General features: G+C 32.1%; 1 protein-coding gene across 1 annotated transcript in view; it reads left to right on the top strand.

Annotated features, from left to right (window-relative positions):
- The window catches only part of LOC149409681 (agrin-like), a 100355-nt gene that overhangs the window by 49028 nt on the left and 25669 nt on the right, over nt 1-25658 (top strand). Inside the window, exons 4-5 of the mRNA XM_089649471.1 lie at nt 1991-2155; nt 9339-9503. Coding sequence (XP_089505597.1) covers nt 1991-2155; nt 9339-9503 — 330 coding nt within the window. The remainder of the gene's footprint in view (nt 1-1990; nt 2156-9338; nt 9504-25658) is intronic.

Raw genomic sequence — 25658 nt, 5'->3', positions numbered from 1 at the left:
TTTACTTCGACCACATAATTAGACGTTTCATTAAATTCATTTTTAATTATTTTCTTGATGTTAAAGACATGTTTATGTTCTTTATAATCATTAAATATTCCCTTGAAAATTAAAGTAGGTGTATTTTGATAATTCTTTAGTATCGACATCATTTATTACTTTTGAGATCTCCATTTATAATTTCTTCGCGTCCTCTTTTTTAAACATTCAACGATGCTAAAATAATGCAAAAAGACATTATTGTCATTTTGCAAAAAAACTTGGAGATGATTTTATCGTTACTGCTACATGTTTTTACAAAGTGAATCAATATTATTTACAACTCAGCGTTTCAATTTATTGAAATTATAAATAAATGCTATGCACAAATCATCCTCCAACAACAACAGTGGGTCAGGTCCGGCCGCTACGTACCTCTACCTCAAAGAAACCCATTTTATGGGGGGAAACATTCGTTCCACAGTCGAGCTAATCATAATCAACTGTATACAAATTGTTGGACACGCGTTCGGTTTGTTTTGCGGCTGTACACTGATGCTGAAGGGATCCATTCCTCTTATTATTCAGAATATCTCCCGTTGAAGTACTTGTAGAACAAGAACAGCATTCCTGCTTTACGATTATTATCTAAAGAATGCAAAACAGAACATGAAATGTCAAGACAGTATAACCTTTCGAATAGAACTTTATTTATCAATTTCTTCATAAAATACTCATCACGATACGTTTTCATATATATTAATAAATTCGTCCTCTCTGCCTACATCTGCGGGGAAACGGCGTGATGGTTAATTAGTTAGTTGGATAGTTACTAGTTACAAAGATGATTGATCTTAAATGATCTCAAATAGAGTCCCGCCAGTGACGGTAATGTTTTTGTATTTTTTACGGTCTTTTTAAAAATACTTATTATATTAGGTACCCTTTCAATTAATATAACTAATACCAAAGATTCAATAAAAAAATGTTTATAAAATGTTGGCATCAATTCAGTTTAATACCGCATAGTAAAAATCCCTCAGATCTCGCAGGATTTCTTAATTCTATCCCGCAATCCCGCGGGATTTCTTAATTCTATCACGCAATCCCGCGGGATTGTCACTTAAAATGCTGTCATTTTCAAAGTTCGATTATTAAATAATTTTTTTGTGGAAGTCCGAAGCGACCCTGTGTAGCCAAACACGTGTACATATGTTTTGGTACATTGACCTCAGATAACAATATCCCTATTTAAAGCAACTGTTTTGTGTTTTAATTTTAAATAATCCCTTTCTTCTGTTTGTGATCATACACTGTCTGCACTCTTTCCAAGATGAAATTCTTCATCTTCTTCACATTTGGTAAATATAATATTCTACATTTTTTAACAGATTGTCTTCTAAATAATGTAAATTGACATTTTTTAAAAATTATTTACTTGTTGACTTTTATGTGATTTAGTTAGTTAATTCACCATCCTCTTTATAGCTTATCCATAGTATAACGTTAATTCTGGATTTACAATTTATGTATTTAACTAGCTGTACACCGCCACGCGTTTGTGACTCGGCCTGTCTGTGCAGATAGAAAAAGAATAATATAATTACATAAAAACTAACGCGTATTTGAATTCAACGTTGTGTCAAAAGTAAAAACCAATCGGTCAAGTACTTTTGGAGATTTAAGATTTGAACAAAAGAACATAATTTTAATTTATATTGATTGATGACGATTGATAATGATTGACTGGTTTATGAAGTCTGAATTTACTATTCAGTTATCGAACCTATCAACAGTGGCTATATATGTCGGATAAGTAAAATTATTGTACTTTCCAGGAATGTGGTCAATGAGCGCTATTTTTTTTTCCAACGAAATACTGAGGCCATTGAGGCGGGGGGGGGGGGAGGGGATTTGCACCCCCTAAACCTCCTTTATATACGCCCTTGGGTTTAATACCTGGATGTTTTATGGTGGAATTTAAAATATTATAAATATTGTAATTTCACAGTGTTCCTTGTGATGGCCACCGCTCTGGCCCACCCATCATTTATTGACTGTCCCCTGCTCTGTCCCTTGGTCTTCGAACCCCTGTGCGCCCGGGATAGCCACGGAAACATAAAGAGTTTCGTTAACTTGTGCCTCATGAAAAAAGACAACTGTAACAACGGAGAGAGTAAGTGTCACATAATTGTCTATCTCTATTATTTCTGTTCTTTTTTAGTAATTTCTTTACTTCTAAAGATTCAGTGGACAGCCAGACGCAGTAATATGTGTCCATTAGTGCGAACCGCTACAGAATAGAATTAGGTCGTATATTATTAAACATATAAACGAAAAACTAAAATTAAACTTTATAAAAGTACATAAAATCATAGTCGTTTTGATAGTCCGTGCAGATTGGTCGTAGTTCTGCGTTAAATCGGTGTTGAAGACAATAAAAAAATATTAAACAAAAAAGACAAGAAAATGTTCAGTCGCATCTTGGAATTGAACCCAGGATCCCTTCCTTGCCGGGGAAGTGCTCTGACCACTGAGCTAATTCAACAGTATTATACTTTGACTGAGAGCTACCAACACAATGGTCATTTTCTTATTGCATTTTTTTAGCTGCTATCTTTATGTATGATTGCAAGATTCTACCCGAACTAAATGCAATTTAGATAGTGCTTTAGTAAAAAAATCCATATTTGTTTTAATGTGCGACATCTGTTGACATTTTTACAAGTTAGGATGTTTTATTTAATTGTAATATTTAATCATCGAGGACAATATTAACGAATTGAATTAATGCTTTCCGCTATTTTCAAGATCAAAGTGATCAACTTTTTTACATTTTTTTTCCTTGTTTTCAGATTACCGAAGATTCAAGAAAGGAAACTGTTAAAAATAACATGTTTAAAAATATTTATTTGCAATAAAAAGTTGTATTATGTGTTCATTATGATTAATTTCCCTCCTTCTTGAAATGAACTGTTTCCATCTCCGAATGATAGCACAAAGCAAGCTTAGTGTAATTATTTTTAAGCTTTCGCTTCCCTATCTCGTTTCCTCCCCACTTTCACTATTAGCTTGTTCATGTGAACGGGTACTACACAAGAGTCCTAATTAGGGTTTGCATTCTCGCAATCCAGCATCTCTCAATCCCGCATTTCGCAACCCTGCAATACCGCATCCCGAAATCCCGCAATTGAGCATCCTGCAATCCAGCGGATTTACGGGATACTCACTAGCGGGATATGTGGGATTAAAAAAATGTTTATATAGATAAACGGTGGCTAATCCTGCGGCCTCTCAATTCTCGCATCCATAATCCCACAGTCCCGTTTCCCGAAATCCAGCAATCCCACATCCGGCAATCCCGCGGATTTGCGGTTTTGAAAAAAATCTGTTAATAAAATGTCTGTTTCCGTATGGGTGACAGGACTCTCCATAGTGTTTTGTATGATCTTATTTTTAAATTAAAGTCTTCAAGAGGAACGGCTGCATGGCTATTTTCATACTAAACTTAAATACCCAACCAAACTGAAAAACATAAAAAAATCTTATTACTATGTCACTTTTTTCATCCTATTGTACAGCAAATATCTAGTATGGAAATGTGCTAATTTATCTATTTGCATTTTAAAGTATAAAAATCAAAAAATGTTTTCAAAAACGTAAACCACATTTTTACGCAATCTTTTACACAAATCATAGAAAAACTGAGAGAATTCGATTTTTCGAAAACACATTCGTTTTGTTTGGAGAATTTGTAAGAAAACTGTTACTTCACTTTTATCTCATTCATATAATATAAAATAAAAAAATAATTTTTAAAGTTAAGCCGATTGTTACGATAGCGGCGCGAAATATGAATTATTTTTTCAGAAATTTTTTTTCTCACAATTACAGTATAAATATTTGAGGCAAACTGGAAAGAATCATTATTTCTCTCTCTAAAGTCAAAAAAATTAAGTATTTCCGCGTGATGGAAAAAATGATGTATTTTACAAAATATAGACACCCGGTCAAATATGACCCTAAAAAGCTAGAGGGGTTAAAACAAATTAATGTCAACTAAATAATTTAAAATCAATATTAATAGAGCAGGGGTCGGCAGAATTTTTATTAAGAACAGCAAATTTTTAATAAACAGAATCCCAAATTTTCATAACGCCATTTTTTAAGATGTTTTTTTTTTAAATTTCATTAATTTAGCTATACACAGGTATGTACATATATATTACATTTATATTTCACGATAGCCAGCCGGCTACTGAATTCCGCATGCTTCTTTAGCATAGAATGGTCCACATCCATAGTCTGTCTCCTGCTCCTGGAAGTAAGGGAAAAGTGAGCTTACTCTGAACAAGACTGAGTTTCTCTGGGCAGCCACAAACAAACGTCAACATTCCATAGACGATTCACTTATTACTATTTCCGGCAGCGATATCATCCCAAAAACAACAGTCAAACTTCTCGGTGTCAATTTAGATTCAGACTTTTTGTTTAAAAGTCAAATAAATAGGACTGTAAGCACCGGTTTTTTTCACCTAAGACAACTCAAGTCTGTCCGGAGAAACCTTCCTACAGAAGCAACAAAACTACTTATCAACTCGTACGTAGTCTCACGTCTCGATTACTGCAACGGCATTTATGCCAGCCTTCTAAATCATCCATTAAATCAGTGTTTAATGCAGCAGCACTGCTCATAACCGGGGTTTCAAAATATTCGCACATTTCAGAACACCTTCGTAACCTTCACTGGCTCAAGTGCCCTGAAAGAATCCAGTACAAACTGTGCTGGATGGTGTTTAAATCCATCAATGAAATGACCCCAACTTATATCTGTGAACTATGCGCCCCGAAAAACACTGGTCTGAGGCAGTCAACTCTTAGATCAGCAACATCATCAGCTGTAGGCAGAAGGAACCTAAGCGCAAGCCAAATACTAAGTTTGGTGATCGCGCTTTCGGAGTATCTGGGCCGAAGGCTTGGAATAAACTCCCTCCGGAACTAAGATCCATAACAAGTCCAACAGAATTTAGGTCTAAACTAAAAACTTACCTTTTTAAGCTGTCATACCCTTAAATTAAATATACTATTCCTTAGAGAAAGTCCAATTATATTCAATTTTCTAATTATGTCCTAAATCCTGTATCTAAATTTCGCTAATAAACAATTAGTTAATGTTAATTAAGTGTTAATCTCAAGTAACCTACCAGGTTAGTATTGTACTGTATATTATCTCCATAAATAGTTAGTAATAACATAGATCACTGTAGAAATGTATTATATATTTGTACAGCGCCCTTGAGGTGATTTTGCACAAAAACGGCGATATACAAATAATACAATTATTATTATTAAACTCCCACAATTAACTTCTATTGATTTACTGATCTATGGAGATTATGGGATGGCAATTATGTAGGTAATAAATAATTATAAATATTTATTTTATTTAAACATCACTTTAATCTTTTAATAAATTTATAATAAAAATTACAATGCTGGTACATTTTATTTAATTTAAGTGCTTTGTAAATTTAATTTGAAAATATTATATAAAGTTTAAAAAAGTTCTTAAGTATGCACATAAACTCATAAATAAAAGAATGCAGAACCTAGGCAGGGCATTACAGGCTATCCAAATTTAGTCATAAAAAATTACAAAAAATTAAATTAATTAAACTTTTACGAAAACAATTTTAAGCACATCTTCCATGATTTGAAGTAATTATGATGCTTTCTGACCTCCGATAAGTAATAAATCCGATGAATACTGCCCAGGTTCTACTTAAAACAAATTAAGAAAAATGGCCCTTACTTGTAAAAATAATACTTTATTGTTTATTTTGGTTTAGATTATATAAAAAATGGATGATTACATATACCTATTAACTATTAAGAATATATTTTTAAAGATTTAAGCATTAAAGTGTCTACCTAGCTAATTGAGTTGAGGCGAAGCAGCACGTCGTGTAACATTTGGAATCGGGCAACAATAAGTTTTCATTTTTGCAAGATAAAAACCTTGCCAAAAAGTGTGTTTTATTTTATTTTGAGAAATTCAGGCACAAATATATAAATGTTTTACGATATTTTTTTAAAGAACATAATTTTCCACATTGTAAAATAAAATTGAAACTCAAAATGGGTTCGTAAGTATGAGATTTTGAACTTTAAAGCAGCTTTTATAAGACTGATGCTTAATTTTTTTTCTGTGAATCTTAAATATTCTCAAGTGATAAAATTTGAAAACCAAAAACACATGATTTTGTATTACTTCATGGTGCATCGCCTCTTAAAAACATTTATCCACACATCTGAAAGTAACATCTAATTTTGAATACGTAAATTATATCTTAAACAGTTGTAGCTATTTGCTATGTATGTAATATATGTTGAATTGTATATTTCTAACTAAATCTAATCAAACGTTTTGCATTTTATTTGTATAAAACATATAATAATAGGTCATAAGTAAGATGGTTTTAAAAATAAATAATAATAAGAATGAATAACTTTTATAAACAATACTTTGGAATAAATACAGTGGTATTTATTATTTAATTTATTAATAAAATAAGTCATTTATCCAAATTGATGAAATTCAGTCCATCCTTGGCTGCCCTTAGTTATTCTGGAATAAAATAAATAAAACAAAATTAATATTGGATTTCTGTCTTTCCAAATGTAAAAACGGAATGATGCAAGCACCTTCAGTATGGCTAGAAGGTGATTTTAAAGACGATACTAAAACATAGACTGACTGATTTTTTCATTTGAGAATATTCACTTGAAATCCTACCATCCGTATGTTTAGAATGTAATAGAAGCGAATAAAAATAAACAATTATTTTGACGAGAAGGTTACATGTCACAATGTCATTAATATAAAGTGAATTAGTTTTAGTTATACAGTTTGATATTTACATTAAAAAACTTACATTTATTTGCTGCTAACGATATAGTGTGAAATTACATATCACATACACAAGTATATTAAATTGATTATCATTTTCATTAATGTTAATTTACAAAATACTAAAATATAACAAAGGATTCTTATTTAAAATATATTGTAGCATTTTTTTTGATATGTAAAAATAAATATTCAATATTTTGTTCAGAGATTGCGAGCATTTTTTTTTATATACCTTACAGTTGTTTTTGTCATTTAACCTATGATTAACTGGAAATTTCATTTTATATTTGTCATTTTGAATACAACAATTTTTTCAATTTGATTTTTGTTCTTATTCCCACATTCGCTGAATGTGTGATCAAGACTGCAGTAACTGCAAACAGGCTTTTCGTCCTTGTCTCTCTTCAGACATCTTGCAGTACCATGGCCGGAGCGTAGAGAGTGGTAACTTTGCATAACTGGATTGGCGTCTTCAACAAACATTCTTTGGTATCTGATTTTAATTTTTTCTTGGTTTACGAGTATTCTCCGGGTTTCACTATTTACTTCGACCACATAATTAGACGTTTCATGAAATTCATTTTTAATTATTTTCTTGACGTTAAAGACAGGTTTATGTTCATTATAATCATTAAATATTGCCTAGAAAATAAAAGTAGGTGTTTTTTGATAATTCTTAAGTATCGACATCATTTATTACATTTGAGATCTCCATTTATAATTTCTCTTCGCGTCCTCTTTTTTTAAACATTCAGTGATGCTAAAATAATGCAAAAAGACATTATTTTCATTTTGCAAAACAACTTGGAGATGATTTTATCGTTACTGCAACATGTTTTTACAAAGTGAACCAATATTATATACAACTCAGCGTTTCAATTTATTGAAATTATAAATAAATGCTTTGCACAAATCATCCACCAACAACAACAGTGGGTCAGGTCCGGACGCTGCGTACCTATACCTCTTAAAGATACGCATTTTATGGGGGGAAACATTCGATCCACAGCCGAGCTAATATCAACCGTGTAAAAATTGTTGGACACGCGTTCGGTTTGTTTTGCGGCTGTACACTGATGCTGAAGGGATCAATTCCTCTTATTATTCAGAATATAGAAGTACTTGTAGAACAAGCACAGCATTCCTATTTTACGATTATGTTCTAAAGAATGCAAAACAGAACATGAAAAAAGAATCAAGACAGTATAACCTTTTTAACAGAACTTTATTTATAAGTTTCTTCGTAAAATACTCATCACGTTACGTTTTCATATATATATTAATAAATTCGTCCTCTCTGCCTACGACTGCGTGGAAACGGCGTGATGGTTAATTAGTTAGTTAGATAGTTACTAGTACCAAAGATGATTGATCTTAAATGATCTCAGATAGAGTCCCGCCAGTGACGGTAATGTTTTTAAATTTATTACGATCTTTTAAAAAATACTTGTTACATTAACCTTTCAATAAATATTATTAATACGAAAGATTCAATAAGGAAAATGTTTATGAAATGTTGGCATCAATTCAATTTTATACCCCTTAGATCCCGCAAAATCCCGCAGGATTTTTTGATTCTTTCACCCAATCCCGCGGGATTTCTTAATTGTTGATTGTCACTAAAAATGCTGGCATTATCAAAGATCGATTTTGAAATAATTTTTTTGTGGAAGTCCGAAGCGACCCTGTGTAGCCAAACACGTGTACATATGTTTAGGTACATTGATAACCTCAGATAACAAAATCCCTATATAAAGCAACTGTTTTGTGTTTTAATTCCAAATAATCCCTTTCTTCTGTTTGTGATCATACACTGTCTGCTCTCTTTTCAAGATGAAATTCTTCGTCTTCTTTGCATTTGGTAAATATTATATTCTACATTTTTTAACAGATTATCCTCTAAATAATGGAAATTGAGATGTTTTTAAAATTATTTACTTGTTGACTTTGGTGTAGGTAATTTTAAGGGGATAATTCACCATCCTCTTCATAGATTATCCATAGGATAACGTTTGTTCTCTATTTACAATTTATTTATTTGACTAGCTGTACACCGCCATGAGTTACTGTGACTAGGTCTGTCTGCAGATAGAGGAAAAATGGTGCTATTTGTTTTAAAATACACGTTTTTAACTGTCACATACAATATAATTACATAAAAACACGTGCGTATTTGAATGCAATGCTGTGTCGAAATTTCAAAGCAATCGGTCAAGTACTTTCGGAGATTTAAGATTTTGAACAAACGAACATAATTTTTATTTATATTGATCGATTTATTGGTTTATGAAGTCCGAATTTACTACTCAGTAATCGAACCTATCAACAGTAGCTATATATGAGCGCTACTGTATTTTTTATATCCCCTTTATATACAGCTTTGGGTTTAATACCTGGCTGTTTTATGGTGGAATTTTGAATCATAAATAATGTAATTTCTTCACAGTGTTCCTGGCGATGACCACCGCTCTGGCCCACCGATCATTTCCCGACTGCCCCCCGGTCTGTCCTTTGATCTATACTCCCCTGTGCGCCCGGAATAGCCATGGAGACTTCAAGAGTTTCAGTAGCGAGTGCCTGATGAAAATACACAACTGTAACCACGGAGAGGGTGAGTGTCACATAATTATATATTTCTATTATTTTTCTTCTTTTTCAGTAATCTCCTTACTTCTAAAGATTCATGGTCAGCCAGACGCAATAATATGTGTTCATTAGTGCGAACTGCTACAAAATGGAATGAGGTCTTTAATGTTGATAAAAATAAACTTAAATTAATGAAACGTTGGCTAAAGAAGGAGGTCATGAAACATTCCAAAAATAATTGACCATAATCACTATAATAATATTATTGAACAATTATTTTATAAGCAATAATTATTAGCCTGAAACACTCATCCACATTGAAAAATCTCCTGATAAAAGATACAGTTGACGCCAACTGTATCTTTTATCAGGAGATTTTTAAATGTGGATGAGTGTTTCAGGCTAATAATTTTTGTTTATACAAAAATTGTTACCCTTTGTGCTATGCATAAAAAATCTTGTCTTAAACATAAGTTTACCAAAAAATAATAATTAATATTATTGAACATATAAAAGAAAAACTTAAATTAAACTTGACAACAAAAATGATGGTGCGTGTAATTTTATCTTCGTAGTTCTGCGTTAAATCAGTGTTGAAAACAATATTAACGATTCTAAAACAAAAGATATGAAAAAAATACATTTGAATATTCAGCCGCATCTAGGAATTGAACCTAGAACAACTTCCTTGCCTGAGAAGTAATATGACCACTGAGCTAATTCAACAGTATCATAATTCGACATTCGACGAGAGCTACCAATATAATGTTCACTTTCTTATCGCATTTCTTTAGCTCCTATCTTCATGTATGATTGCAAGATTTTACCCGAACTAAATGCAATGTAGATAGTGCCTTGGATAAATATAGCAATTTTTATTTTAATGTGTGACATCTGTTGGCATTTTTAGAAGTTGGGATGTTTTATTTAATTGTAATATTTACAATATTTTACTAACCACTGTTTTCTAGATCAAAGTTATCAAATTTTTTAACAAATATTTTTTTTTGTTTTCAGATTACAAAAAATTCAAGGATGAACACTGTGAATAAAACCATGCTTAAAAATTATTCATTTGCAATAAAATAAAAATTAAGTTGTTTTATGTGGTCATTATGAGTAATTTCTCCCATTCATTAAATTATCTTTTTCCATCTCCGAACGATAGCACAAAACATGCAAAGAAATTATTTTCAAGCTTTCCCTCCCCTATCTCCTTTCCTCCCCACTTTCACTGGTTTGAAACGTACTCTCAATTGATCCGGGGTAGCTTGTTCATGTGAACGGGTACAGCACAAGAGTCCCAAATAGGGTTTGCATCACCGCAATCCAGAAATCCCGCAATCCCACGACTGTACAATCCCACATCCCGCAATCCCCCATATTTGCGGGATTAAAAAAATGACTGTTTTCATTGATAATACCACATCCAGCATTCCCTCGGATTCGCGGAATTTTTAATAGCGGGATTTGTGGGATTGAAAAAAAAACTGTTTGGCTGAATTTGATGTTACGAAGAGATGATAGAGCAGCATCTCAAGCTCGGAAACTTCAAGACTTGGAATCTTTGAGAATGGAGTTATGAGAAGAACAGATACCTTCAGTTATCAGAGTAACCTCACTTCTTCTTGGTGACAGTCCCACCAACTACTTAACTGTAGAAGCAAAGAGATCGTTTTATGGTGCTGGTATTTTGTGCACAAAAATGTCTGTTCACGTTTGGGTGACAGGACTCTCCATAGTATTTTGTACGATCTTATTTTTTTCAATCAACGTCTTTGGCCATTTTCATACAAAACTTAAATACCCAACCCAACAGAAAAACATAAAAAAAAATCTTTTTATTTTCCGACTTTGTGTCCGGGTTAAATCTAACCCACAGGAAAAACTAAACCCTTCCATACACTTTTCCACAAATGATCATCTAGTCAATCCACATTATGCAAGTGAATTATATAAGCATTATAAATACAAAACAATACAAGAACAACACGTCAACTCACCAGAGATCAAATCGTAGAATAATTCACCGACTCCAGATATTTTCATATGAGAGGGTTCGGCTCGGTAGAACTTCTAATTGGACCTATAAATCCTACTTATCCCTCAATATAAATATTTAAAATATCTTTCCTAATCGTACATGTATTTAAAATGACCGACTTTTGCATTTTTATATATAAATTCTTTGACAGATCTAAAACTCCTATATTTTGAATGAGAGAGCTAGGTATAATGCCAGTAGCCGAAATAACAAATGGTAATATTTTTATAGTCTGAGAATGCCAAATTCTTTTAATCTCATTTCCTAAATCTGTGAATTTTCTTATTCTTACAAAAACAAATTTTTGAATATTACAGGAATTAGTAATAGCGACATCAATAATGATTATTTTTTAATTTTGTCATGTAAAAATATATTGGGTCTTTTATGATTAATCATTCGGTTTATTAGTAAGTATAGTTTTATCATAATATATTTTATAAAATTCATTTTCTAAAAATTAATTTGGTTCGTATTCATAATGTGGTACTATATTACGGCAGTCAATCAAGTTATTTTTAATTACCAAACTTTAGTGAATTATTTTTAAAACTTTATTATGCCTTAATGTAAACTCGGACGGTGCTTATATAGAACATCCCGATATAATATGTTCTATATTTTCCGGAAAAGCCGAAAATTTTCTACAAAAATCATCAATTTGATTTGTATCTTTGATTGTATGCTTCCAATAATTTTTAGTATTAATGACTCTATCTTGAATGGCAAGCATAAATCCTTCTATTTCTGCTCTCAACTCTCCAATATTCAACCATTTTTTGACGAAAATTTGACAACATACGTTTGGTTGAGATAATTGAAGTGTTTTGCGTGAATAATTTTATTTGACTAGGAATCTCATAGTTCCTGGTTGGGATTTATAAAAATGTTGGCATTCTCATGTTATAAATTCAAAGGTGCGATGTTTCTTTCTGCCTAGTGAATTATTTTGTGCATTTTTGAACTATTAGATTTCCTACGAAAAAAAGTTCTTAGCCTTTCCACCTGATTATGTTTAAAAGAAGTTATTTTGACTGTACCTCTACCTCCTAAATTTCTAAGAAAATTAATTCGTTCTGAAGCTGAATTTGGACGATGGCAATTAAAATTTGTTAGCGTATTTCTTAGTTATCTAAATCATAACATTTAATTATGTTAAATGAGTACGTTAATAGAGGTATTACCCAAGTATTTATTGATTTTAGAAAATTTTTAGCATATAGATTGCATTTTTAATTTTTTCTGATTCTAGTTTGAAATTTAATATTTATTTCATTTTTAATCCTAGTGTGGTCTAATCTATTTGATTGTGGCTATCCTAAATACTTATAAACCTCATCCCTTTTCATACTAGTAATTTGGAAATTTCTAAATATACTCTCCTCCACATCTACAATTTTGCCTTTCTCTGTATGAATCGTTCTACATTTATCTAAACCAAAAGTCATTTAGATATCATTTGAAAAGTTTTTTACTACCTTGATCATTTTCTCTAAATTTTTTTCAGAATTCTAAGATAATTTTATATCATACATAAATAATAAATGCGAAATTGTACTTCTCTCCCTTGCATAACACTTAATTTTTATTTCAAACTTGATTTCAATTAACATTTTAGATAGAGGATTCAATTTTGAGCAAAACCAAAGAGGACTCAATGAGTCTCTTTGAAAAATCCCTCTTTTAATTGAAATTTCTGGAATTACTATTTTCTTACCTTTTAAATTGATAAGTTAATTAGTATTACAAAAAGGACATAATATTTTCCAAAAAGCTTATAATAATGGGGTTAATTTTATATATATATATATATATATATATATATATATTTAATACTTTGATCAGCCACGAGTACGGGACACTATCGAAAGCCTTTTGATAGTCTATACAGGGTGTATCGGCACGTACCCGAGAAACTTTAACCAGCTATTTCTTAGCACATTTGGAGTAAAAAATCTTATCTGCACTTTGCTGTCCGGTAACACTTTTTTCTTTTAAAAACAAAAAATAAATAAAATTTCCACACTCCGTTACTGCCCACAGTATAGGGGTAAAATAATTGGCAACGCCGCGCTACTGTCATCTCTTTCACACGTATTCTGTCTCAAGTCCCGTGTGGGCTGTTATTAGCAAGTGTGTCGAAAAGCGTTTTCGCTCTTTCCTACACACTAAATAATAATAGTTAAAAATGAGACGAATGGTGCCATACCATTGTGATTGTAAAAGCGCGCCAATACGTAAGTATATTCAACGAAACTCGAATAAGAATTGCCAGGTGGGTTTTTTAATCGCCTTAATCTGACTTCAAACAATAATTAAACAAGTAAAAATTTATTTAAATATTTCCAAGTATTATTGAATATAATATTACAGTACATGACTTTGAACCTTCGCAATAAATTTATTTGATTTTAAGTTTAGTTTGTAGAACTCCACTTCAATTTAGAGAATTTAATTTTTATTTTTAACAGTCTTATTATTAAATTTATAAAAACAGTGTGTTTATAAACAAGTTCTGCTAGTTGTCATTATTATTACGCGTGACAGCTGTTCACCTTCTGACGGCATTATCAAACTGTGGTGAAGCCACTTATAGACGACGTAAGTGATAACTTTCTATTTTTATTATTCTGGCTTTATTGATTTCCGAAAAAACTGTCGTAAATTATTATTTGCTATTCCCCATTATTGCATTGTTTAAAATTTCACTTAATGTCGTTGGTATTTCCAACTGATAACTCAGGGGTTTATTTTCCTGAATAATTAAGTATTTTGGGGTCTAATTATTATGCATTGTGATGAAAGGCTTTAAATCACAGTGAAAGAAAAAACAGATAAACCATAGCTGCAAGAAAATATGCAAATTATTTATGAAAAACGGACATACTAACGACATCTGGCGGAGAAAGAATTGATCCAGCTTGCTTGCAGTAGACTCCTGTAATAGTTGAAATTAAATCAAGGTTCCGGGACGAAAGCAAAGAGGTCGTAAAATCGCCTAGGACGACTGGTACTTCCCCTTTCCTAGGCCTAAAAATAAACAATGAAGGTTGTCAACCAATAGATCTAAACAAAGAGCTATAAAAATTTTGAGTAACCAATCAGTGAACGAAGGGGGGTGTGTCTACGAAAGACAAAGGATTGAACCTTGGACCCGACATTAAAAAAGATAATTAATTGCATTTCCGTTCCCACAAAAATTAGAGGTGAACGCACTATGGCATAAACACTGACGTTCAAGGCGACAAACTCTAGGAAATGTTTACAATAACCGAGACATTTAGGTGATGGCGAACCATAGAAAATCGAGTGCTTTGAAGATTTTACAAATTGAAAAACACACGCACGAAAATGCAATGGAAAATTTATAAACGTGATAGTATAAAAAAGGGACGGGAAAAGCGAAGGAAAGTTACTGGCGGAATTTCAACTGTAGTGCAATTATTTATGATAGAAGGAGGGTGTCATGTTCGATAAAAATCGTACTAAAGAGAGGAGTGAGTGTTGGAAACAATGGAAATTAATCGTTATCAATTTAAGATGAAACGGACATATTGGTAAATCAATTTTGAATGAAAATCTCGCAAAAAAAATAGACATTTTAGAAAATTGCGGCGACCGAATGGAAGGATAATACAGAGATTTTAGCTGCTACGAAGGTTCTAGGGACGTGAAAATCGAGTATCAGAAGAAGACAGTAACACTAAACATATAGCGATAGATTAGATTCAGGAAAAGTAGACATTATACATAATTATTAGGTTAGATATATATTAGAGTTACCCAATATTACGGAGGGATCGAACCAAGATAAAAGGTTGGCGGTCTCATGTATATTTTGAAGGGTAAACAATCGAAATCCGAACATGATTTTTATTTACGTTGAGGTAATAAACGATTGGAAAAGCGATTAACTTTAACGTTGGTCTTATGAAGTATTTAGATTAGTCAAAAGAGATTAAAATTAATAGGTTTGAAATTAAACTAAATTTACGAGTCTAGTACCAAAATTTTAAACGTAAACAGGTGTCCAGACATATAATTTATGTGAAATCTTGTAAGTGAGGGATGGAGGATGGGGCGGAGATTGGATCAGGCAATAAAAATGACAGATATCCCAGAGTCTAATTAGATATATCTCCCATAGAAGTGTGGAAAACTATATATTAATTAATAATAGATGAAGTATGAAATTTTCCTGGAGACCACACACATCGGGAAAAGTGGAGAAAAGATAAAAGGAAGGGTAAAGAACGGAGATAAAGAATAATCCGAGTGGAGAAAAGCGATACAATTCGAATTTATCCGTGAAATTAATAAATACGACTTGGAAAATAATTAGTTATAGAGTTATGAGAAATAACAAAAAAATAAAGAAGAAAATTGTGCAAGAAAACGTCGCGGATAAAAGAAAATCCAAAAGATAAGGAAAAATTCAAATCTGCGGCATTAAGAGAGAAAGTACTGGTGAAAATGGAAAAGCCCATATAAGGGACAATAAAATTGAGTAGAATTTATACGAATCGAAATTCAAAAATGCGTAGTAAAGATTTCAGCATGGATTTAAACAATTTCGCACGAGATGCATAAAATTGAGATCTATATATATGTTATTGAGGACGGACCTATCGCGGATTGAGAAAAAAAAGGAACGCAAAATCATGAGATTTTAACTACATTTTTGTATGAACAGAGGACAAAGGGAGCTTGGGCGATTAACGCAGACTTACCTGATTCGGACCCTATCGATTTAGAATTGTGAGATGGAAACTGAACACCGCCTTGAGCCGGAAAGCAGAACATCTTATGTAGGAACGATCGATATTGATGGAAGGGGTGTTTGGATTTACGAGTTGATAGGAGATAGAATTAAGCATCAAGAGAAATTCAGATACGTCTTTTGGAACCTGAGAGGGGTATAAAAGATGGAACTCATCAGTCAGGAGGGCAGTCGCGCCGAGGGTTTGAAAAGTTGTTACATGGCAGTACTACGTCTATTGGTAAAATTCTAGTGAAATAATCTAAGTGTTAAATTCTGAACAAGTCCCTGGACTTAGAAAGTTTTGTAAAAAGTCTTAAATTCAGTTTCTAAATTCTGAAAACCCCACCAGTGAAGTTTTGTTAAATCAGTTTAATTTGGTTAAACAGTGAAAATAAATATAATTTAAACTCAGTGCTTAAAAGTGTTAAGTGAAGTGCAAAAAGTGAATTGTGAATTAATTAAAAATTTAAAAATAATTATTTCATTCAAAGTGAAAACATTCAAATTAAATTTAAGAGTTTGTTATCGTTAATCTAAAGTGAACGTGATCGCGTATTGATATTTAAAAATAGATTATAATTTAACGTCAATTTGGTTAAAAAATAATAATAATAGTAATAAATACTTCATCTTAGGTTAAAAGAAACACAAAAACAAAAAAAAGGATTCGATAATAATAAACGTTTAAACCTTTGTTCTAAAATTAATAGTAAGAGGGAAAAAATTTAATTTATTAAGAAGTTATTTAAAAGTTTGCACAATTCGGAATAAATTTTCTTATCAATTTAGATAAAAAGAAATTTAGAATTAATAAATTGTTCAATTAAAATCCATCGTGCGTATAGCGACAGTGTTAAAAGTGTTTGTCGTTTAACCGGAATTTTAATCATCAGTCTATCATTTCGAAAAAAGTATTTTAACAGTTATCATTCAAAAGCTTAAACTAGAAAAGTGTTATTAAATCAACGGGTTTTCTGAATTAGGATTTCGTTCGGAAGAAAAATTAAATATCAGCTAATTTATATGATTCAAGCGAGAATAAAATATTAAATAGGAATAAATAGTCGAAAAGATTTATTTTGAAATTAGTTGAAAAATACAATTAATTAGGTAGGATTTCTTCATCAAGGTTGTTGTGTACTACCCGACCGGAAATACCTTGACGTGGGTGAGTTTTCCTTTTATAAATAATTTTCAGGTCCCAGGAGACACAGAAGGGCTGTGAAGTGGAAGTATATCAATTGAATATTAAATTAAAACAACAAAACAAAGAATTACACATTAATATATGTATATTGTATATTTGTATATATATTTATAAATATAAAATAAAATATTGTACATAAAGAATATATATATGAGTAATGTAATTATATATATGTATTTTATTTATTAATCGAAACATCGAAATGGTAGCGATTTTTAATACCTACCCGAGGACATATCTATATTATTGAAAAAGAAAATATGTATTTATTAATATTCAAGACCATGTAGAATCATATACCTTATATTTATTTATTAATATATGTAATCTTATTTAACGTATTTTGACAATCGAGATATGTGTACATATATATATATTTATATTATTTTCACTTAACTTCTAGTAAATTTACTAAATTCGGAAAATGAAATAAATAGTTTAACTTCAATAAAGGATTTAAAAATATTTTAATTAATAGTGCACAATAAAAGTTAAGAGGCACAAATGACTTCTAAGGAATTTTAAAATAAACAAATCTCACATTTAGGTTAGTGTGTCAGGAGATGTTTATATTATTTGTTTACAAAACAAAGGATCACTGGAGAATTGGGCCAACCGCATAGTTTGAAAACGACCTTGGCCATAATTAGTTAGTCACAAAGGATTTTATTAATTACCCGAAACAGCTGGAAGATGCGTGTTCTCAAATACTTATCAATCACAAACGACAATTGAAAAATCACGGGTTAGCCAGATTTATATCGAAATTACATGAAACATTTAAATATCATTGATTAGATAGTCGCATAGATTTTTATTAGTTACCTGAAACAGCTGGAAGCTGCGTGCTTACAAATACTTATCATTCACAATCGACAATTGAAAAATCACGGGTTAGCCAGATTTATATCGAATAATTATACGAAACATTTGAATTTTATTGATTGGGTGCTCATACAAAACCCCATCAGTTGCCTGAGATATTTGAGGGTCGAGTACTCTCTAATGTGGCAATCAACCACTTGAAACAATTGGAAAATCACGGGATAGGATGAACAAAAATTAATGTTGAACCCTGGAGGTAAAATTTAAAACAAATACGGTTCATCAAGCAGGAGGCAGTGGTCGCTCCTACAACAAGACCATTAACCAAACCAAATAGAGATGACGATTCTCTTAAATAAAAACGTCAAAACCAAACAAACAAAAGCCTGGAGTTCGATAGCTCTCCAAAACAAACTATCAAATATGACCTTATTCTACTAGTATTTATTAGTATCACCTTATTAGTACGTATATATTCGGTTACCAATCCTAGAATTGTGCAGAATTCTTCGTGCGAGATCCGAGCTCGGGATGCGAGGTAGATAGCCTCGTATTGCGAGTTATAAACCTTTCCCAAACTGTATGTATACATATATTTATTCGTATGTACTGTTTACTGGAGAATGCGGACCTGCATACAGCTTGCATTTAGGTCGGTAGACCACTCTCGCATCCTCTCTTAAACGTGGAATGAGGATTCACAACCCGTAAGTCCACACCAACCGTGAGTATATGATTGTATATAGGACGAAACCGGTTCGCCCTAAGTAAATTGTAGTCCAAGGAGGGGTCGGAATTTGGGGGTATCGAGACCCGAGGGGAAACTTGAAGGCAGCACATGATGACGTGGAAGGCTTTTTGGGACGAGATAACTTAGGTATCAATCAAAGAGCCGTGTCAAAGGATTGTGCAAATTTCTTGTTGACTCACGATCATCTCGTTTACTTGCAGGAGGATTTGGAGCCAAATTATGCCAGCAAATGGGCTATTCCGAGTTCGTCAAATATGCAATTAACTAATTACATTAACCTACTAAATCAATCTTAACATGTACCTTATAGCAGCAGAATCATAAAGGAGTGGCGCCACACAGACACAAGAGTTTACCAAAATCAAATTTACTAACAATTAACCATTTGAGTTATATCAAATTACCTGTCCAAATAAACATGTATAATATCTTTTATCAGCGTTTGACTACGACTTTGTTAGGGTGCAGGGAATCAGAAATTACAATAGGAAAGTTAGCTCATTCAGAGAATTCATTTAAGTCTAGGTTTGCAATGGAAAGACCAATTAAATTGTGAAACTCAACACCTCGATCAGAACCAAAGGGGTTACCACAAAAATGAATGTAATTAAAATCCTATATCATAAATCAAAAAAATTACACAACGTTTGATGGAATTTAATTACAATATAAATACGGGTATATTTGCGTTCAAGATCGTAAATATCGTATTAATTAGTTAAGTACATATGTCTATAAAGATATATAGTACAAGAGAGCTTTAAGTAGCTTTCTATAGATATCAAGGAAAAGGGTCCAATTTTCATGGAGGCTTATGTGTTGTAGGGGAGGAATTTTCCATCCCTGCGAACACATATGCAAAGCCTTAGAAAAAAATTTTAAATATCGGTCATAGCCAAGAGAGAAGAAAATTCTATATTTGTTTTAAACAAACAAAAAGGAATTATATAAAATTACTCTCACACCCAAAAAGGTGAAACATTACAACTGCATAGCCGTGTCCAGGAGGTTCAGGTTTTATAAGTTTTGAGAGAAAAAAAACAAAGTTATTGGTCAACCTATTGCAAAAACGGAGAAAATAATAATAATAAATAGAACAAAATTAATTAAAGAGTTAACAAAACAAAAACAAAAAAAAATTATCAGAAAAGTGCGACATTACATAAATATACAGTAAAATTTAAAAATAATAATAGATTAACGTAAACAAACAATAAATCCAAAAAGAAAGTGTTAACGAATAAATCTTATAATACAAAAAGTGTCCTTATAAATAAAAATGTGTTAATTCAAATGACCGTGAACTTTAGAGTCAATAAAAATTCTTTTCATACGATAATATAAACAATATGAAAGAAGTAGGTTAATGATGTCATTCACTCGAGAGGAATGCGTTCCGTAAACAAAAACATTGTTTATGTTTTGGGTTCATCGAACAAATCGGAATGTTGATATAAAGCAAGTTTAATAAACAGACAAACCCGAAAAACATCGAACTTATTGGGACATCAAAGAACATCTAAAAATTGATAAGATAAACATCGAGATTTTAAAAAGTCGGAAACATCGTTGAATAATACGTATCACTCCGAGGAACAAAAAATTAAATAACAAACGTCGAGATTAAATAAACAATGACACAAAACGAGATAGCTGGAACAAGTATAACATAAACATTGCATTTGGATATCGTGAAGTATTAACGTAAACAATTATTGTTTATCTTATATCCGACCAGCGGCGGGCCGTGGTACTTAACAAATTATTCACAAAGTCAGGAAAAGAAATTATTATTTCATCGCTAGACATTCGACAGAATTTAGAGAAATTAAATTGATTAATGTTTTACAACACCCAATGTACCTTACTAGATATCATTGGTTTTGCAAAAATAATGATTACGAAAAATATAAAATTGATTAATATCAATTGATTAACAAAAAAAAAATATATATTTTTTTTTGATTAACATTAATATCATTATAAAACAAAAGAAAAACAATTATTTTGAGATGTTGGGGGTAATCTATTATGATCATGTTGTAACATAATAAATAGCGGAAATATTACACCCATATCATGTGATAGATAGATCTATAATAACAATAATATCAAAATAGAAAAGTGTAATTGTATTACATCATAGCTAATCTTTAGGACCACGTGTTAGATTCAAATGGTCGCGCTACGTGCCGCCAATGTAGATACTTGTTGTCAGGATCACAAATCTCGATAGTCGACAGAGACATTAATGAGGGTGAAACAGTTGATGTTTTGTTTTGTGAGGTAAGATTAATCTTACATAATATAATTTACCATATAAACGGGTAAGTTGAAATAACGTAAGATTTACTCATGATAATTTTGTTGACATTCGGATCAGGTAGTTGACTATTAAGACATATTTTAAGACACAGAGAACCCAGTCAATGGATTCGATAAAAAATTCAAGTATAGGCCAAACAAATAAACGTTGTTTTGAAAAGACAAAGTGTTAGTTGAGAATTCGAGTTTCAATTTCAAAGAAAAAAAAAAAAACAATTCAGAGTTGGCTCGAGATTTTAATGTCGTTGACGAATGTTTATGATGGGATATATATATATGTGTATATATATACCTATTGAAAAGAAATTCATGTTAGGTATTGGAAAAAATCATGTTAGGTATTTCAAAAAAATCATGATAGAATTTACAAATTTTGCAAATTGAATATAGATTTGAACTCAACAAGAAATAAATATGGCAGAGAAAAGAAAACTCGATGACGCGAAGGTAAGCACCGAAACAATTCCTTTAGGTGATGAACTGAGAGAAATATTCAAACGATCGCGAAAAAGTTCGTTACAAGTCGAGAATTTGAAGGCACGTGAAAATATGGGTCAGTCAGAGGGGGAGGCTAGAACATATTCGGATGTCGAAGTCAAAGATATACGAGAGCGTGACGTGGAAATCATAAATGAACTTGAAAATTTACAGGGACAATCAGGTGATGAAATACAAAAAAAAAAAAAAAAATCTAGAAAACAAAAAAAAAATAGAAAAACGAGAAGAGAAATATTGTTACCAGAGAAAGGTAAAATAGAGTAGTGATATTAAAAATAAAATAGATCAATAAATAAAATATAAATAAAAGTGAAAAAGTGCTCGCATGCAACAGACTGCGTTACGTAAACAAACGAAAGCAATTAAACACGATTCATTATGACGGGACAGTGAACCCACAAAATAGGACTCATATTGTTTATAAAACTAACCCTCGCGCCTTTGAGAATATAAACAAAGTAAGAAATTTACGACTTGGATTCAACGCGAAGGAATTTCAAACGTAAACCAACTTGGCCCTTCATGAACGAACGGGTGACACATTAAGATAAACAAAGCGAAAAAGGATAAGATAAAAGTGATATTCAGATGAAACGAAGGATAACGTAAATAATCCTTATAGATAAGGATAAACATTGGATAAAGATAAAAGATAAATTATGATTTATCTAACGGGATAAAAGTGTTAGGATTTGCGGACACTTATTATGAAATACAAATATCGGAGCTTAAATCAAGTATAGATCAAACAAATAAGCGTTGTTTTGAAACAACAAAAGTGTTAGTTGTGATTTCAACTTTCAACTTCAAAGAAAAATTACAATTCAGACGGCACCGAGATAAGCCACTTGACAGTGAATGAAAATAAATAAAATGGTCTAGAAAAGTAATAAACGGAAGCGCGTAGAATTGGAATTTGCAGCAACTGATAACACGGAGCAGGGGTACTCAACAGTTTGGAATTGAAAAAAAAAAAAAAATTTTTTCATTAAAGAAAAAAAAAAAGATTGAAGAATAAAACGTCAAGAAACGCTTGTTGTAAGGGAGGTCTTAGTCCAACCAGGTTGAGGACCACCTAAACACGCGAGTCGAGGGGCGTGTTTTTTTTCCCAGAAAAAAAAAAGAGATTAATTTTGAGTTTATCAAAATTAGAGAAAATTCCATAAAATAAAATCTACGCGAAAAGAAAATAGAAAACACAATGTGATTCAAGGTCAAGGTTGTTAACAATCCAAACAGAATGGAAAGAGAGATAGGGAATAACAGAATGAGGGGGGGGAGAAAGGAAATAACAGAATGGAAAGAGAGATAGGGAATAACAGAATGAGGGGGGGGGGAGAAAGGAAATAACAGAATGGAAAGAGAGATAGGGAATAACAGAATGAGGGGGGGGGGAGAAAGGAAATAACAGAATGGAGAGAGAGATAGGGAATGATAGAGTGAGGTAGAGAAAGGAAATAACAGGAAGTGATGTAGGAAAAGGAATAACTGAACGAGGGGGGGAGAAAAGCTAGACTACATTTTGAACACAATTTCGATGTCTAAAGTAGTATACAACGTTAGCCACAGCAAATTGAGTTCAGAGGGGGGAACTGTGATGAAAGGCTTTAAATCACAGTGAAAGAAAAAACAGATAAACCATAGCTGCAAGAAAATATGCAAATTATTTATGAAAAACGGACATACTAACGACATCTGGCGGAGAAAGAATTGATCCAGCTTGCTTGCAGTAGACTCCTGTAATAGTTGAAATTAAATCAAGGTTCCGGGACGAAAGCAAAGAGGTCGTAAAATCGCCTAGGACGACTGGTACTTCCCCTTTCCTAGGCCTAAAAATAAACAATGAAGGTTGTCAACCAATAGATCTAAACAAAGAGCTATAAAAATTTTGAGTAACCAATCAGTGAACGAAGGGGGGTGTGTCTACGAAAGACAAAGGATTGAACCTTGGACCCGACATTAAAAAAGATAATTAATTGCATTTCCGTTCCCACAAAAATTAGAGGTGAACGCACTATGGCATAAACACTGACGTTCAAGGCGACAAACTCTAGGAAATGTTTACAATAACCGAGACATTTAGGTGATGGCGAACCATAGAAAATCGAGTGCTTTGAAGATTTTACAAATTGAAAAACACACGCACGAAAATGCAATGGAAAATTTATAAACGTGATAGTATAAAAAAGGGACGGGAAAAGCGAAGGAAAGTTACTGGCGGAATTTCAACTGTAGTGCAATTATTTATGATAGAAGGAGGGTGTCATGTTCGATAAAAATCGTACTAAAGAGAGGAGTGAGTGTTGGAAACAATGGAAATTAATCGTTATCAATTTAAGATGAAACGGACATATTGGTAAATCAATTTTGAATGAAAATCTCGCAAAAAAAATAGACATTTTAGAAAATTGCGGCGACCGAATGGAAGGATAATACAGAGATTTTAGCTGCTACGAAGGTTCTAGGGACGTGAAAATCGAGTATCAGAAGAAGACAGTAACACTAAACATATAGCGATAGATTAGATTCAGGAAAAGTAGACATTATACATAATTATTAGGTTAGATATATATTAGAGTTACCCAATATTACGGAGGGATCGAACCAAGATAAAAGGTTGGCGGTCTCATGTATATTTTGAAGGGTAAACAATCGAAATCCGAACATGATTTTTATTTACGTTAAGGTAATAAACGATTGGAAAAGCGATTAACTTTAACGTTGGTCTTATGAAGTATTTAGATTAGTCAAAAGAGATTAAAATTAATAGGTTTGAAATTAAACTAAATTTACGAGTCTAGTACCAAAATTTTAAACGTAAACAGGTGTCCAGACATATAATTTATGTGAAATCTTGTAAGTGAGGGATGGAGGATGGGGCGGAGATTGGATCAGGCAATAAAAATGACAGATATCCCAGAGTCTAATTAGATATATCTCCCATAGAAGTGTGGAAAACTATATATTAATTAATAATAGATGAAGTATGAAATTTTCCTGGAGACCACACACATCGGGAAAAGTGGAGAAAAGATAAAAGGAAGGGTAAAGAACGGAGATAAAGAATAATCCAAGTGGAGAAAAGCGATACAATTCGAATTTATCCGTGAAATTAATAAATACGACTTGGAAAATAATTAGTTATAGAGTTATGAGAAATAACAAAAAAATAAAGAAGAAAATTGTGCAAGAAAACGTCGCGGATAAAAGAAAATCCAAAAGATAAGGAAAAATTCAAATCTGCGGCATTAAGAGAGAAAGTACTGGTGAAAATGGAAAAGCCCATATAAGGGACAATAAAATTGAGTAGAATTTATACGAATCGAAATTCAAAAATGCGTAGTAAAGATTTCAGCATGGATTTAAACAATTTCGCACGAGATGCATAAAATTGAGATCTATATATATGTTATTGAGGACGGACCTATCGCGGATTGAGAAAAAAAAGGAACGCAAAATCATGAGATTTTAACTACATTTTTGTATGAACAGAGGACAAAGGGAGCTTGGGCGATTAACGCAGACTTACCTGATTCGGACCCTATCGATTTAGAATTGTGAGATGGAAACTGAACACCGCCTTGAGCCGGAAAGCAGAACATCTTATGTAGGAACGATCGATATTGATGGAAGGGGTGTTTGGATTTACGAGTTGATAGGAGATAGAATTAAGCATCAAGAGAAATTCAGATACGTCTTTTGGAACCTGAGAGGGGTATAAAAGATGGAACTCATCAGTCAGGAGGGCAGTCGCGCCGAGGGTTTGAA

Source organism: Hesperophylax consimilis, chromosome 30 (genome assembly GCF_061612785.1).
Source record: "Hesperophylax consimilis isolate HC1 chromosome 30, BYU_Hcon_1.0, whole genome shotgun sequence".
Taxonomy (NCBI): Eukaryota; Metazoa; Arthropoda; class Insecta; order Trichoptera; family Limnephilidae; genus Hesperophylax; species Hesperophylax consimilis.
This window is presented reverse-complemented; position numbering and strand designations above follow the sequence as displayed.